The 16,997-nt window shown below is 52.1% G+C and overlaps 2 protein-coding genes across 3 annotated transcripts in view; one reads left to right on the top strand and one right to left on the bottom strand.

Moving 5' to 3' along the window:
- Positions 1–409: 409 nt before the first annotated feature.
- MIEN1 (migration and invasion enhancer 1) lies at positions 410–3,689 on the bottom strand. The gene is made up of 4 exons (XM_077315889.1): positions 3,546–3,689; positions 2,589–2,686; positions 1,890–1,966; positions 410–1,262 (listed from the first exon to the last, which is right to left on the bottom strand). The coding sequence occupies exons 1-4, from the start codon at positions 3,626–3,628 to the stop codon at positions 1,179–1,181; spliced, it is 342 nt and encodes a 113-aa protein (XP_077172004.1). The 5' UTR covers positions 3,629–3,689; the 3' UTR covers positions 410–1,178.
- Positions 3,690–7,958: 4,269 nt separating this feature from the next.
- GRB7 (growth factor receptor bound protein 7) overlaps positions 7,959–16,997 on the top strand; it is a 44,694-nt gene continuing 35,655 nt past the window's right edge. Inside the window, exons 1-2 of one of the 2 annotated variants that reach the window (XM_077313738.1) lie at positions 7,959–8,398; positions 10,383–10,473. In XM_077313738.1, coding sequence (XP_077169853.1) covers positions 8,255–8,398; positions 10,383–10,473 — 235 coding nt within the window. In that variant the 5' untranslated portion in view covers positions 7,959–8,254. Of the gene's footprint in view, positions 8,399–10,382; positions 10,474–13,293; positions 13,557–16,997 lie in introns of those variants that run through there. The other variant, XM_077313739.1, reaches the window with a different exon arrangement.

Here is a 16,997-nt window from a genome sequence, read left to right as displayed (position 1 = left end):
CCCCCACTTTAGAAATCTGAAATGGGGCCAAATCCTCCTTCTCCCATCCTAACCACTTTCACAGTGTTTTCTCCCATACAACACATGCATTTAACCCAGGTCTTCTCAATCAGGGTTTTGTGAAACCCTGGGGTTTCTTGACGGCCCTGGAAGAGTTTCCTGAATGGGTGGGAGTGAATTCATTTTTAATATATTTTTTTTTATGTGCTCATGATTTATCCGGTTGAGTGACCATATATGGTCGTGTTGATCCCCCCACTCCCCAAATTGGCCAATGATGGGCCTGGATCAAGTGGGAAGGGGAGGAGCCCCGGGTGGGCGTGTCCACAGCAATGCTTCCCAACCATGTTCTGCACCATTGTGCTACTTCTGGGGTTTCTCAAGGGTGAAAAAGTTGAGAAAGGTCGAGTTAACCGTTCATTTTTTAATTCTCTCTCTATATATACACACATCAACATTCTCCACACACAAATTAGGCAGCAAGAAGCAGCGTTGACTCTTCCGCCTTGAATTCCCAGCTGTCGATCTGTGCATGCGTGCATCTTTATCGCAGCTGGCAGCACCATCGGGACTTGGTCTCTTCGTGTTCCCAGGGTGGCAGATAAGAGAGGTGAAACCAGAGTCCTAAGGGCGTAGGAGCTTGGCACGGCAGGGAAGGACAAAGGAAATCTTTGCTCATGGCGCAATGATTTAAGACTCTGCTCCCCTCCCATTCTCCCCAAGACTACACCGGAGGGGTGTGCTGTCCTTCCGGACCTCCTTTAGAGCACATGTTCAACTCAGAAGGGGGTGTTTTCAAGCCCCTTTAATGAGAAAAGGAGTCTGCATCCTGGAACTAGGCCCCAACGTCACGCACAACCAAGAGGACCGAGTTACAAAAGGGGTTCAGGTGACAGACAGGAAGCGTGGCTGTCAAATGAAGCCGTGAGGCTATTCTCTTGCCTGAAAATGACCTTGGAGGGGAGCTTCCCTGAAGGAGAAAGGCCTGCCCAGCATATTTTGAGAGGCCTTGTGGTCCCCAATACAAAACCCCTGCTTTGGTTCTTGTCTAGAAAGCTTTCTGGGCTGGGCACTACTCCTACAGGAAGGTCCCGACACCCGGAGGCAGAGGTAAGGACAGCTAGGAGTAAGATGGGATGGGGTGGAGAAGAGGAGGAGGGAGGCTGGAGAGGACGAGGCTAAAGGATGACACACGGCGGACGGCTCTTGGTGATCTTCTCGAGCGGCTCCCCATTTCTGGCCCTCCGGATTGCTTCGATGAGCTGAAAGAGAAGCAAGAGCCGTCAGTCCCGCAAAGACCGGCAGAGAGTTTGCCTGCAGCGCCAAACGAGCTTGTCCCAAGCATCCTCCTAAGGCAGGGATGGCCAAACAGTGGCTCACCAAATGTCCATGGACTACAATTCCCATGATCCACTGCCAGCATGCGCTAGACTTCCTGGGTGGTTTCCTATGAGTGCCAGCCTGGGCTGCCCAGGTCAGTGCAAGATTAAAAAACTACCCCATCTTGCAACCCCAGGAAAACTCAGGCATTCAGTACAGCAGCAGATTTTGCCGGGCAGGTTTCGCTCTGCTAGAGCCCCCGTCTCCTTCAAGGCGTTCCTCTTTAAGGGGTCACAAGGCGGCCAGAGATTGAGATCCCTGCTCTGCTGGAATTTATAACGAGTCATAACTAGAAAGGTCTATTTCCATTTAATCAATCAACCACGTTTAAAAAGCAAAATTAGCTGAGACCCGATTTATAACGCTCTGACTTTAGCAAGGGTCTGTAACCATCTTCTGATGAATAAGAAGAAGAGTTGGTTCTTAGATACAGAGCGATGCTGCAGGCTTTCAACCTCTACAGCAAAACAAGCATTGTAAGAAAACACCCGGGGAAGGGGATCACTCACATCTTTCTCGTATGGGAATCCTCCATTTTCGAGCTTGGAGAAGACCAGCTGGCCATTTATTTCAATTTCAAAAGCTCCTGTGGACGGAGAAAAAAGAACATATCAGAAATGTCCCCGAAGGAGAACCTGTGGAAGGAACCACGAAGCTGCAAACTGACTCGTCTCCCCCAAGGCTAATACCAAAGATCTTTCTTTATCTCCTCTCTACTCTGCCTTCCTCCCCAGTGGATCTCAAGGCAGCTTACAACATTCTCCTTGCCTCCATCTTATCTTCACAACAGGCTTGTGAGGGCGGCTGGGCTGAAAGCGTGTGATGGGCCCAAAGTCACAGAGTGGTACAAGTGGGTGTTCGAACCCTGGTCAACCAGACGCTAGACGAATGCTCGTAACCACTATATCACACCAGCTCTCTAAAGGATCAGCCTATGCCAGGGGTGGCTGAATGGTGGCTCTCCAGATGTCCATGGACTACAATTCCCACGAGCCCCGGCCAGCACTGGGAATTGTAGGCCATGGGCATCTGGAGAGCCACCGTTCAGCCACCCCTGGCTTATACCATCAATACCATAAGCACGAGACTGAGCATGTGGGTGGGCTGGATACTGCAGCTCCTTGTTGCAGGGCAGAGAGTGTCATGCTAAGAACGCAACCTTGCTAAGAATGGCTAGTTTCAGCATGGAAGCGTCTCGGGGGCCGTACCTGTCCCTCCAAGCCGGGAATCGATCTCCACATCCGGATACTCTTCCTTGACTGCACTCGCCAGCTCCAGGTAGGCGGACTCGAAGCCGCAGGGCTTGCTGGGAAGGGAAAGGCAGGCAACATGGGAAATCATTGCTATTATTAATTAGATTTATAGCACACCCACCCAAGACCGGCTCCGGGTGGTGTACATACACCATTTATAAATGCAGCGATTCAAGCAACTGAGCATTCCCAATAACTTTGCACAATTGAAAACCTATTAAAAATTAACCAGATCGGTAGTTGTCTTACTACCCAGAGGTTTGTCATTGCCGGTAGAACTTTCCCAGGTTAAGAATCTCTGGATACTTAAAGGGAAGCAGATGATCAAGGCTGTTTCCATCAGAAGAATAAGGAAATCATGCAGGACAGAGGAAAGCACTCACTGTACGCTGTTGGCACATAATTGACTTTGGAAAAGGCACCTCCAGGAAGTTCACACGTTCCAATGAAATTGCCCAGTGGCGACTGCCCCAATGTCAGGGCTTGTGTCCACGTGCACAGTCAACACACCCTTTGAGAACAAAGATTCAGGGCAATAGGACCTTTAAGCCCAACTAAGTTGAAACCTGGGTATAAGCGTTCATGTGCATGGACGGAAGGCATGACTCCACCCTTCCTCCACGGAGCTCAGGGAAGCATGCATCACGCTTTTGTCCTTCACAACCACCCTAGGAGGTAGGCTAACTGGTCTGAGTCTGGCCAGTGGCTGACTGGGAGCGTCCCACATTTTTTTCCTTGACCGAGATAAGGAATTAAGAAACGCCTCCGGGGGCGCGTGCGAGGAGGGCCAGACCGCAGCCCGGACAAAGGGGCGGGGCGATCGCTCCAGTGGGCGGAGCCAGCCGAGACTGCGAGCGGAGGGCGTGGCCTGGTAACCCCCCCCTTCGGCAACCACGCCCCTCCCCCTCTCACCAGTACTCGACCACGATGCGGACCCCAATTCCGGCCTCGGCCGGCGGCGTCTCCGCGGCGGGGTCTCCGGAGCCGTCGCTCATCGCGTCTTTCGCCCGGCAGAGATCCGCCTCCGCTGCGGAGACGGACTTCCGGTGCTTTCGCCCTCAGGTACGGAGCGCGAAGAGGGACAACTTCCGGTTCTTGGGAAAAAAAAAAAGAGAGCGAGTCAGGCCTGCTTTCGGGTTTCCTGTCCTATCAGCGGTCTCGCCGCGAGGGGCCGTGGCGCCCCTGAGCCAATGGCCTTGGAGGGGCGTGTAGCCCCGCCCACTCGGCCTGCGGTCACCCTAGAAACGCTTCCAATGTAAACAGAAAAGTTTCCAGCCCGGCGGCCCTTGAAAGAGTTTTACTCGTGCGCACGCGCGAGTCCACATCCTGAGCGCCAATTGTATGCCAGGGATGAGCGTCCGTGTGCACGCTCAAGGGCTTATTCTGGGCATGCATTTTTCTCCTGGGCGTGAGCTTTCTCGTGCAGTTTTCGGTCGAAGTTTTATTCTCAAGGCTTTCATGTGCATCCTGGGTATAGATTTCTTCTGGGTATAAGCTTTCATGTGCACATGCACTTGCGTGTGCCCGTGAAAGGTCCTAGCCAGCATAAAATGTACACCCGGAGTGCCACCTGGCCATCGTGCTGTACCACATACATTTTCTTCTTTAACCGAATGCACACACACGCTTCTTCCCAGTATAAAATGTATACCAAGAATCCACATGGAAGTTTATATATATCAAATGTATCCCCGGCTTTCCCACAGAAGGACTTTGGTATGTGTGATTTGGCCCTAATGCACTTTGAGCTAGTTGCAGTCGACTTTGCTCCCCGCCCCACCTCCATCTCCCCCTCCAGCATCTAAATGCACCTCATGGTTAAAAGTGCACTTTGTAAATTTCATGCAGGAAAAGATTTGTGCAATGGCAACTGACGTGCTTTGTCTTCCTGCATGGATGGGTGTCTTCCTGCATGCACCACTGCCTTGCTTGGGTGATTGGAAAGTCATGGGCATCGAGGGAGGGGTGTGTGTAATGCAATTTTTCCCTTAATTTTGATTGTGTTCCAGTGCAAGCTCGTTATTGCTGCCTCGCTCACATTTCTCACCTGGCCAAAGCAATGGGCTGCAGCCCAAGAGCCACGATAAGGGACGAGGTGCTCTACTGAACTCTGCTGCCTTGCCTGGGCCCCTGGCGTCTGCTTGCCCTTTTCCCCGCCTGCCAGCAGCGACATCCGGGAGGAGATGAGAGAACAAGACAGCAGGAGACACAGTCTGGCACCTCGACAGGCAGATATCTGCAGCTCCTACATTTAAGTCTGCCCCCTCCCTTCAGCGATCCTCCCTGAAGTGGGGGGTGAAGGGGGAGGCATTTTCCTCTTTTTGGTTGCTTTAGGTTGCGATGGCATGATTACGCATGCTCTGACCAAAAGAAATGGAGTGGGGAGAGGTAGGACAGGAGGCAGGCCTGCCCAATCTCCTGACGGAAGTGCAAAATACTTGCCATGAATGGTCTTCTGACCGGTGGTGGAGAAAAAAAAAACAAATGCAGGATGCCAGTCGGAAGTTCAGGGTTTGCATTCAGAATTCAATGCAGTGAGAACATGCCGGCGAATCACAAGTGCTGAAACAGTCTGACTGGAGGGCCTGCAAAAGCAAGCTGTTCCTGCACCCTATGGTTGAAGCCAAGCGATAGTACCTTAAGGGGACTTTAATAATAGAATTGGGTTTCAATTGTAAGATTTATTTATTTACATTTGCATTTATATATCACTTTCCCTTATGGCTGAGGGCAGTTTACAGAGAACATTAGATGTGTAACAGAGTACAGGTAAGTTGCATTTGTCAACAATTAGGGCCCAGTAGATTTTATCTTCGGCCTCTCCTGGCAGAAGAGCTCTATTTTGCAGGCCCTGCGGAACTGTGATAGGGCCGGGTTGTTTGATTTTATTACGTATTATATTATTTTATACTGATGTTAACCTCCACCCCCCAAAGCTGATAGGATGAGGTGGTACGCAAATAAAATAATTTATTTTTATTTAACATTTGAAGTGTTATTCAGGGGCATTCATCGTAATCTCACCATGATCACAAATAGAACAGACCTGGCCATCTCTCTCCCCTTCCAGAAGCCACAGGTATCTCCTGGGAATTTTGTACGGATGCTGATCATTCTAGATTTCTCACCCTTTCACAGAACTTCAGAGTTACCTGAGGGAAAGCCATAACTCATGAACATCTGGTTGTTTTTCTCCACTTTCCCACGACTTGTTTTCTCCCAGAAGGAGACCCCACCCCCACCCCCGTGTCCTCCTCTTCCTGCTAATTATGTATTGTAAGGGGTTGATAATCCTCTTCCGTGTACACCAAGCCTGGGCAGAAGAAAGGGTGGAGCTTCTCTTGAAAGTCACCTGCAATGGAGCAGAGTTTCCCCATGGTCTCTGTATCATAGAATCCCACTCTGCCTTTCTTGTAGTCTAGCAGTACTCCAATCTTTGTAGGGACGTGATTGGGAGTGAGAAGAACGGGGGGTGAGCTCAGGGCATAAAACCTGTTTCCCGGCGCTTTCCGGAGGGCCCGGTAACCATTCTGGGGAGCGAGGTCCTCCACGTCCTTGCGTCGGACATGGCAACTTCAAAAATCCTCAGAACCACACTTCTTGTAGGTCCCCAGGCCTTTATTCTACCGTCCTTTCTCCCACAGGCAAAGAAAGCAGATGGGGAAGGGTGATCCCGACCTGGAAAAGGACCAGAGGGGGAAGATTCAAACCACTTCATCCTCCTCCTTTTCAGGTGCAGCCTGCGAACTTGGGGTTTGGAAAACTGCTGGAGACACTTAAGACCGACAAAGATTTGTTTGGGGGTATACCCGAATAGAACTTGGCTGGCCTTCCAGGTGCCCCCGGACTCAAGCTTTGTTCTGCTGCTCCTTGGGCTTGTCCCACCCCAAAGCCTTCGTTGGCAGGGTTTGAATATGCAAAGGAGCAAAGCTAAATATGTGCAGATGGTGTGACGTGGTGGTAAAAAGGGCCAATGCAGTCTTGGGCTGTATCAGCAGAGGAATCACATCGAAATCGCGTGTCCTAGTCCTGCTGTCTACCGCATTGGTTAACCCCCCCCCCCCTGGAGTCCTGGGTGCAGTTCTGGAGGCCTCACTTCAGAAAGGATGTGGACAAAACGGAGAGGGGGCAGAGGAGAGCGATGAGGAGGATCCAGGGCCTGGGGACTAAGCCCTAGGGGGAAAGGCTGAGGGACTTGGGAATGTTCAGCCTGGAGAAGAGGACGTGGAGAGGGGACAGTATTGGAAAGGTTGCCATTTAGAGGAGGGCAGGGAGCGGTTCCTGTTATAGCTGAGGAGAGGACCCACAGGAATGGGTTTCAACTATGTGCAGAATGGTGCCAGCTAGATATCAGGAAAAAAAATGTCCCAGTCCGTATATTTCAGCAGTGGAATTGACAGCCGAAGGAGGTGGTGAGCTCCCCCTCAGCAGCAGCTGGACAGATCCTTCTCCTGGATTCTCTAGGCTGATCCTGCACTGAGCAGGGGGTGGGACTAGATAGTCCGGATGGCCCCTTCCCACTCTAGGAGTCTATGGTATACAATGAAATGTCCATGCTCATGAAAGCGTGTACTCACAATTAAACTTTTTGGGCCCAAACGTCACTTGGAGGAGGTTCCACTGGACTCAGACTTGTTCTATAGTTTAATAAAAAGGCCCTTCCCAGTAGAGGTGCCACCCTGAAGGGAGACCTGGGGATCCCCCGGAATTACAGCTCATCTCCAGACTGTACAGATCAGTTCCCCTCGAGCAAATGACTGCTTTAAAGAATTGTCTGTATGGCATTGACCCCATTTAGGTCCCCATCCTCCTCTGGCTCCACCCCGAAATCTCCAGCTGTTTCCCAGCCTGGATCTGGCCACCCTGACCCTCCCCATCCCCTGACAGTCACCAGGAGGGGCCTGGTAAGTTTCATTCCCAGCCGAAAGCTGGTTAGTCGCTCTTGTTCTAAGTTTGAAATGGGAAACGGAAGCGATCGGTCAACGTTCCCCTTGCCACCGTGGATCCAGCGTGTTGGAGAGAGGCAGGAGAGCTGGCCTTTCCTCGGCTAGAATCCGAGCAGCCTTCTGGGCATGGCTGACAGGGAGCGCTGGTTTCTCGGCAGGCCTCCCCTCCTCCCGACCTCTCTGGGTTTCAGTCGGCGCTTGGCCTGACTTGGCCTCGCCCGCCTCTTCCTCGAGACAGACAGAAATAGCTTGGCACCGGGCGGCTTTCGAGCCCGTCACCGTCTCCGGATGCCTTCTGCTCCACAAGGAGAGGCGAGAGACGCTGCTTGTTCCTCCCGGGGCCTGTGGGCCAAGCCTCTGCCGCAGGGACGGAGAAGACCCACAAGGGGAGGACGAGAAGAGGCGAGACGGGGACTGGTACACAGTGAGCCGTGCTGATGGACTCGCCGTAGTTCTCGGCATCTCAAACATCCAGGCCTGTCATCGTAGCTGAGTGTGAACCATGTGGGACTGCGGCGGATCGGCATGGGGGCCGGGAGGCGGCGGGCGCGGACAGCCGTGAGCTGAGTCACTTTAGAGGAAGGGGGAAAACGGGAGGCCGAGGCTCCGTTCCGGCGGATGGGAGTGCCCGCTTAAGGAGAGGGACCCACGGGCTCCTGCTTCTGGGCCCCTGAGATGGAAGACGCCCAAGGGCTGCACTGGAAGAGAGCGGTGGGGGTGGTCTTCTGCTGCACCTGCCTGCGCAAGCGCCGACCCCCGGGGAAGGCGCACTCCTGTCCGGAGCAGAAGAGGAGCCGCTGCGCTGCTTCCCACCACAAGGTAACTGGCGCTCTATGGGAACTGGTCCGGCGTTTCTCCCAGGGAGGAGGAGGAAAAAGCACCGTGGCGGTGGGAGGTCAGGAGATCTGGAAGCCCAGTTCTCTCAGAGCTCTCTCACCTGCCTCGCAGGGTGTCTGTTGCAGGGAGAGGAAGGGAAGGTGATTGCGAGCTGCTTTGAGGCACATAGGGCCTGCCGGATGACCCTAGGCCAGTCCCAGTTCTCTCAGAGCTCTCTCACCTGCCTCGCAGGGTGTCTGTTGTGGGGAGAGGGAGGGAAGGTGATTGCGAGCCGCTTTGAGGCACATGAGGCCTGCCGGATGATCCTAGGCCATTCCCAGTTCTCTCAGAGCTCTCTCAGCCACACCTCCCTCACAGGGTGTCTGTTGAGGAGGAAAGGAAGGGACAGGGATTGGAAGCAAGGTAGAGAAAAGCAGGCAATCAAAACCTATTCTTCAACCTCACCGTTGAGGCAAATCCTTTCTTTGCGTGCCTTTCCCCAGCAGAGAGCCATCCCGGCTCCTTGCACTGTGGCCAGTTTTAAAATGGAAGGACGCCAGGCTCAGAAGGGCTTCCTGATCTCAGACTATGTATGGCTGGGCTGGATGGAAGGGTAATTTCTGCAGGGGGAGGCCCGGAACATGTTAATTGATTGAAATCTTCCCTGGGGCTGTAGGATCAAATTTCCCTTCCCTCCGGAGAAAATCCTGAGGGCGCTTTTGCGGGCAATGTTTGGATTTGTTAAAAAACATGCCCACTTCGGAGCGGAGAGAAGGAAAGCTGTTCCTTGGAACCAGGGCCTCCGGTTACTGCTGACCTAACCCTCTGGCCGCTAACGTGGGCCAGGATGACAGCACCCTTCAACAACCCACAGAGATCTTTGCAGCTGTCTGGCCTCACAGCTGTCAATGGATTGATGGGTCGGTCGGCGCTCTCCCCGACAGGCCGCTCTGCCCTCCTCTGTCTTTGCAGGCCGGAGTTCTCCTAGTGCTGGACATTCCTTCAGGCGCTATCTACTCCATGCACTTTAATCCCAGCAACCGTAAAGCTGTCAGCACAAGCCAACCGCAGTTAATGTTGCCAGCCTCTAGATGGAGCCAGGGGATCACCTGGAACTCGTGGGAATTCAGGGCACCTGAACCCCAGATTGGTCTAACGCCCTAACGCAGGGGGTGTGCAGCCATCTCCAATTCCCATGGACATCTGGAGGGCCACCAGTCGGCCAGCCCTGCTGCAGTACTTTGCGAATACCTGTTTTTTAAACCTCTTGAAACATTCAGTACCACTTTCTGGATAGAATAGCTCACAGGCAGGGTACATATCCTGCAGCAGGGCTACCATCTTTCAAAAAGCAACAAAGAGGACAGACAGTGGTGTTTTTGTCCAGCCGTGGCTCAGTCACCCTCTGGTATGTGTGTTGAAGCAGAGACAGGGAAAGGGATAGAATCTTGGGATGCCAACTCCAGGTGGAGCCTGGAGATACCCTGGAATTACAATTGATCTCCATGCGACCAAGATCTGTTCCCCTGCAGAAAATGGCTGCTCTATGGCAGAATTATTATTATTATTTAATTTTTTAGACCGCCCTTCTCCCAATAGGTCTCAGGGCGGTTTACAACATAAATAGTTAAAACACAATAAAATCCCCATAAAAACCCCAATTAAAAGTTACATATAACATATAGCGGCGGTGGTCACAATTCTGATCTTAGTTCAGCCTGGTGGAGAGAATAATGTTCAGAAGAGGGTGGCACCAATACAATAGATCTAACCATGATCTCAATGTTAGAGATCTCAATATTGGAGGGGATTAGTGGGATTAGTGGGAGAGCTGCCCCTCCTTTCCTAAAAAAAACACGTTCCCGGGCTCCACTCCCAAATCTCCAGGTATTCCCCAACCCAGAGTTGGCAACCTTGGTAAAAAAGAATCCTGGCCAAGCACTGCAAAACTGGGGAAGTTTTAAGCTCCTCTTTTTCTGTCCCGCAGGAGAATTTTGGTTCAGCCCCATCGGGACTCCGGGTTCACCAGTGGATCCATGGAGGGTCACCATGCTTCGGAGGCCAAAATCCAGGTCAAGGTAGGAAACACCTCACCCTTCCTTCTTTTCAGTCCCCAAGGTCACTAATCAACAGGAATAGTCCTCGCCAAAGCTCTCTCTGTCCTTTGACTCTGCCTGCTTTGATTCGCCGTGACTCCTGGCCAATGGGCGGTCTTTTCCAAAGTTCCCTCTAATTTCCCCCCCCCTCCTGAGAGGAGCTGATCACATCCTGAGCGGAACATCACTGCTGTAATTTTAAGATGGGCAAGAGGTGGTGCAAGGCCTAAACCTACCTTCTTTTGGGAAAGATCTCAGACTGAGAGGTCTGCTTTAAAGAAGATGAAGAAAATACGTAATTTGAATGCTCTGTTGGAACCATTGGAAAACCAAGAAGGTCAACATCAGAGGTCCCCCAGCCAAGCAAATCAAGTCTTTGAGTCTCAAAAGAGATCTCCTGGAGACAGAAGATATGAGGGGGGGAAATGGACTTTTTAAAACAAAAATGTCCCTCCCTGTTTGTGGCTAAACCAGGAAAATGGTTGGCTTATGGACTTCGGAAGGAATCCCGCAAGAAATCTGTTTCCCGGATGAAATTAGACGGTGTGGAATATTGATACAGAGAAAGAGATTCAAAAGTGTTTTTTGAAACTTTTTCCAAAAGCTGGATCATCATCATTTTCTTGGGAGGACATCAAGTCAGGACTAAGAGAGGCTCGTGCATTGCTAACAGCTGTCACTAGAGGTTGCTCGTGGCAGGCAAGATGTTCATTCAAGCAGTGGGACAGCTAGTTTGCTAAAAGGTGGCAGCAGGTGGGTCTGGACCAGGGGTAGTCAAACTGCGGCCCTCCAGATGTCCATGGACTACAATTCCCAGGAGCCCCCTGCCAGCATTCGCCAGCGAATGCTGGCAAGGGCTCCTGGGAATTGTAGTCCATGGACATCTGGAGGGCCGCAGTTTGACTACCCCTGGTCTGGACGGCCAATCCGATGCGAGAATTGCAGCCCCAGCACTGCTTTTTGGGAAACTCCTACTTGGTGCTCTTCACATATGATCAGACAAACCAGCAGCCGTATCCCAGGGAACATTTCATCCCTCACGTGCTATTCTGCAAGACTAGGGGTGCCAGCCTCCAGGTGGGACCTGGGCATCCCCTGAAATTACAGCTCGTCTCAAGAGATCAGTCCCCCCCGGAGAAAGGCTGCTCTGAAGGGTGGACTCTATGGTATTGCACCCCACTGAAGTCCCCTGTCCTCCCCAGACTCCACCCCCAAATCTCCAGGATAGGGATGCCAGCCTCCAGGTGGGACCTGGAGATTCCCCAGAATTACAGCTCATGTCCAGACTACAAAAATCAGCTCCCCTGGAGAAAATAGAGGCTTTGGGTGTCCTCTCCAGGCTGTCCTCTCCAGGCTGCACCTCCAAATCTCAAGGAGTTTCCCAGCCTGGATCTGACTGCTCTTATCCCCCCCATCCGCCGCTATTGGTCAGCAGAAACCTGGCATCCCTGTCCTTCCCAGGCTTCCTTTCTACAGGTCTACGAGTCAAGGCCTAGAAGTTTCATTCTTATCGTGGAAACTGACGGTCTGATTTAGAGGTTTCCGTGGGGCAGTTTAGGACCAAGACCAGTGCCTGACAGTTGGAAGAATCGTACAAAGTGCTGCGTTTCAGAGGTGTTTCAGGTGCAAAGAATAAAGCTTTGGGGGACCCGAAAAGTTTTCTCAGCCAGGACATGCATTGGCAGGATTCGGGCAAGCTGTTGTGAAGTCAGTCAGGCCTACCTCGCAGGATGGTTGTGTGCCTTCTGGGAGCATGCTCTCTGATTGACGACCTCCAGGTGGCACCTGGAGCTATTACAGTGGCTCTCCAGAGGATCAAAATCAGTTCCCCAGGTGAAAATAGCTGCTTTTTTTGGGGGGGGGACTCTGTGGCCTTGGACCCCGCTGAGGTCCTTTCCTTCCAAACTCTCCACCCTCTCCATGCTCCCCCCCTTCCAGGTGTTTCTCAACACAGAGAAACCTGCCTGAGATACTTCTGATGCACAGGTTGGACCAGGTTGGAGTTAACTGGAATTGCATCTCATCTCCAGACCCCAGAGATAAATTCCCCTGAAGATTTCTGTGGAGAAAATGGCTGCTTTGGAAGAAGGTCTTTATGGCATTGTAGCCCGCTGAGGAGGAAAAGGGCTGGTTTTTATACCCCACTTTTCACTGACCCCAAAGGAGTCCCGAAGTGGCTTGCAATCGCCTTCCCTTCCTCTCACCACAACACTCACCCCGTGAGGTAGGTAAGGCTGAGAAAGCTCTGACAGGACTGCTCTGTGAAAGCAGCCCTATCAGGGCTGTGACAAGCCCAAGGTGACCCAGTTGGCTGCGTGTGGAGGAGCAGGGACTCAAGCCCAGCTGCCAGATTAGAAGCCCCTGCTCTTAATCACAACACTGCCTTCCTCTTCTCAGTATTCACTTTTTGCCGGCATCTTTCTCTGTCTGAAGGAGCTTTGGGCAGTGTGAGCTCCCCGCCCCATCCCGACACCCCCAGAAGCGGCCCAGCCTAGCAGCTGATCTGCTCTCAGGGGAACCTTCAGTCCAAGGGGGCTGTTTTTGTGGAATTTGTCCCTGGGCACGGAGGCTCCAATCAGTGGGCCAGCCAGAAATGTAATCTTTCGCTCTTCAACCTTGGCTCTCCCCACCCCGCCGACCTCCCCTCTCCCAAAGCTGTCAGGTCTGGTTTGCTCCGGCTGGTGAGCCTCAGGACGGCCAAATGCCCTTTCCCTCCCACCTGGCAGAGGGTGAGGTGCGCCAGCACATCGCCATGCCCTGCTCCAAAAAGCATTTGTGGGTGGGGCCACGGAGAGGAGAGAGGGGACCTTGAGGCCAGTCCAGCATCCCACCCTGCTTGGGAAGGGAGCCCACAGGGCCTGGCTACACCTGCCGGAGCCTCTCCTGCAGATCCACTCTGTCGGTGCCTGTGTGGGAGCCTGTGTGTGTTTGGCCAGGCGTGATGTCAGGAGGAGGAGAAGGCGTGGCCGCTCGGCAGGCAGGTAGATAAAAGGATCTGAAGGAAACCGGATCCCCCAGTTCGGAGAGCCACAGCCTCAGCGGAAGCCCGGATCACCCAGGGCCAGGTAAGCCGACACACTCCCTTCGGTCCGCCTTTGCCTCCGCAGGCAGGGCAGCCGGGAAGAGTCCTGGCCTTACCTTAAGTTGCGCTCACCTGGACAGAAGCCCCTGCTGAGTCCAGCGGTGCTCGCTCCCAGGTGAGCCGGAGGTGAGGGAAGGGACTCAAAGGAGGTCTCCAAGCCCTCCTTGGCTCTTGCCTCTGTTAGCTCTGGAATCTCCCCACCACCCCCATCCCCTGCATCTAAATTGTCTCCTTTGTGTGTTTTCAAATAAGATTCTCTTTCTCTGTGTTTCTGGTAACTTCTGGCACAGTTGCCTTTGTCCTCCCATGCGTTGTTTACCCATTCTCCAGGGTCAAGTCTCCCTTTCTGTGTTCCGGGCTGGGTTTTGTCCCTTCCATTCTTTTTCTTCTGAACCGTGCTTCTGCTTCACAAGCCCCCCCCCCCTTCTTTGTAGCCTCAAAGCCTCAAGGGAAAGGGACGCTTTCTATTTTGGCTTTAAAAAGTGTCAATACAAAGACCCGTAATGGCACAAGCTGCCCAGGAAGTCTGAAGTTTAGGCCAGGGGTAGTTAACCTGTGGTCCTCCAGATGTTCATGGACTACAATTCCCATGAGCCCCTGCCAGCAAACGCTGGCAGGGGCTCATGGGAATTGTAGTCCATGAACATCTGGAGGGCCACAGGTTGACTACCCCTGGTTTAGGCCATTCCTCTTCTTGTGCTTCCAACTTTAATCTATCTCTCTGGGGGTGGTGGGGGTGGTGGTCACATAACAAGGGATGGCCTCTTTGTTGTTTATTCCGGTGGCATAACTTCATGTTTGGCGTCTTCCAAGCCGCTTTGGATAAGGCAGGGTTGGCACCAGGAGCAAGATCTCACTTCACGCTTCCCCGCAAGGGACGTTTGGGGCTATTTCCATGGATAAACAAACAAAGGGGAAGGGGGGACAGGACTTGACCCAAAATGTACTGATAACGTTGCCAGGGCCAAGCTACCTCAAACAAAACATGACCCATCTCTAAATAACTTTGGTGTGCACAGCGGTGAAGATCAAAAACATAACATCCGCGTATCAGACTACACAGAACGCCGAAATGAGCTTTACATGAGTCGCCCTGGCATCGCATGCAAAACGGAGGAAAAAGGAGGATTTTACACAGGCAGGTGATAAATATATCCGAGACCTCTGGGTCCTTCTTCAGTGGTCGATAGCAGGCACCATTTCCCAAAAAAACAAACAAACGCACGTTCAGAAGTTAACACAGGAGTCCCGACCACGGGTTCCTTTCCAAAAGTTCAGCAAAAGAAAAAAAAAAGTCCACATTGGTTTTGTTTATTTGTTGACTTATAGAGCGATTTACGTACCGCCCCTCTGGGACTCACTGCCTCCAGGCGGTGAACGATAGGTCAAGCTTACATTTTAACAAATAAAAACAATAGCAACAGCAGGAATCTGGCAGTTTAAAATCATAGTTGAAGCGGCTGTCAGCCCCAGCGTGAACAGTGACTAGTGCTGACGTGAAAATAAGGAGGTGAAGAGTTTGGGGGTGAGTGGGAAGGAAGGAGGGTGGCCCTGTTATTTGCTGTAGTGTGGTTTCTGACTGGCCTTGACCATAGATCCAGCAGAAAAGGTCCTTCTTGCAGGCCCCATGGAGCTAATTTTATCTATTATTTATCTGTTTATCTGCCTAGTGATGTACTGGATTTTTTACTCACTGCTCTTGAAAATCGGCTTATGGCGGGCTACAGTTAAAAAACAAAAAACCCCAATACATAACGTTAAAACCATAAAACATAGTTACCAACCTATCCCAGTGAGAAGAAAATACACACACATGCACCCCCCCCCCCCAAATCTGTCCTTAGCAAGTTCCGTCCAGGCCCAGATTTCCTCGGTATCTTTTCTGAGTACTCAAGAAACCAATATGTTTTTCTCAATAAAATCAGAGTCCACTAGCAACTTTAAGACCAACAAAGATTTATTCAGGGCATGAGCTTTCGAGTGCAAGCACTCGAAAGCTCACGCCCTGAATAAATCTTTGTTGGTCTTAAAGATGCCACTGGACTCTGGTTTTATTGTGCTACTTCAGACCAACTTGGCTATCCATTTGAATCTATGTTTTTCTCAGGTGGATTCATCTCAATGAAAGTGTAAAACTGATTCGTTTAGCTTCTAAAACTCGATGCAGTCGATATTCCCAGCTGAAATGGACAGTTCAACAGTCTTTTTAAGGGCTTGCTGACGGGCGAAACAGGGACTTGGGCCACCTGGGAGCTCTGGTTGCCAGCTCTGGGCTGGGGAATTCCTGGAGATTTAAGGGTAAAGCTGGCTTTGGGGAGGAGAGGGAATCGCAACAGGATATGTTCTCCAGGGGAGATCAGTGGTTATTTTGGGGGATCTCCAGGCCCACCTGTAGGTCAGGAGCCGGGACTCAAGAGGAGAGCTGAACTCTGTGCGAATCAGGAAAAAGAGACCAGTTGTGCCTGGAAGGTTTTCTCCTCTGCCCAGGTACATGCTGCAGTTCGGAAAGAGGACCTGGGAAGGGGGATGGGCTGCCAGAGCTGGGCTCCCGTTCTTTCTCGCAGTGGGTGGTAGGGCACGGGACCAGCTGGCAGAGAGCTGCGTAGGGCGTGATGCATTTCATAGATCGGCATAACAGATCTGTTGTGGCCTGCAGGTCCTGCCACACTCCTGGCCTGGAGACCAAAGCCAGTGTGGTATAACAGTTAGGAGTGTTGGACTGGTGCAGCTTTCCTCAACATTTTTACCATCGAGAAACCCCTGAAACATTCCTAAGTCTTCGGGAAACCCCAGAAGTGGTGCAATTGTGCAGAATATGGTTGGGAAGCAGATTTAGGCCCAGGCTTGGAGTGGCGAAATGCAGCCCTGCCCGAGTAGCATCCCTGGACCTGCAACCGAGGGAAGGGAGTGGATGCTTGCAGGGGACCAGTGTGTTCTCCCATCGGTCAAATTCCAGCTGTGCCTCAGCGTGCAAAATCCACATGGAAGGATTTAGGGATGCCAGGTCCCCCCCGCCCACTGGCGGAGGGGGGAGGGGCATGGGCTGCCAAGCTCCAGTTTGGGGAACATCTGGAGACTTGGGGGCAGAGCCTAGGGAGGCCAGGGACCTCAGTGGGGGACAAAGACATAGGGTCGATTGTGTCTGTTGACCTGCCGAGGACCGAGCTGGAGGTCCCAGGCAGGATCGTAGCTTACGATGCAATCGACCGATGCTTGGCAAGATCCCCTCCGCAGGATCCAGTCAGTTTAAACTGAAACTGACCCATAGCATGCAGTGGCTGGAAGATCCATTGTTTGCCGGTGTTTATAAGTTGGTGTTTTTTGGGGAGGGGTCAGTTCAGTTTCAGTTCTTGTACCATCATTAAGGCCAGGGCTCAAATTGCTACAGTGTCTGTCTCTATCCCTGAACCCAAGAACATAACAG

This window comes from Paroedura picta, chromosome 16 (genome assembly GCF_049243985.1).
Source record: "Paroedura picta isolate Pp20150507F chromosome 16, Ppicta_v3.0, whole genome shotgun sequence".
Lineage (NCBI taxonomy): Eukaryota > Metazoa > Chordata > Lepidosauria > Squamata > Gekkonidae > Paroedura > Paroedura picta.
The sequence above is the reverse complement of the archived record's forward strand: the minus strand, read 5'-3'. Positions and strand labels throughout refer to the sequence as shown.

Bases quoted from the DNA above. Each gene is read 5' to 3' on its own strand.
- MIEN1 (XM_077315889.1), bottom strand. From the start codon at position 3,628: ATGAGCGACGGCTCCGGAGACCCCGCCGCGGAGACGCCGCCGGCCGAG. The intron at 2,687-3,545 runs GTGAGAGGGGGA...TTCCCTTCCCAG, and splicing joins CGCATCGTGGTCGAGTACTG to CAAGCCCTGCGGCTTCGAGT. The intron at 1,967-2,588 runs GTACGGCCCCCG...CTCCGTCCACAG, and splicing joins TTCCCGGCTTGGAGGGACAG to GAGCTTTTGAAATTGAAATA.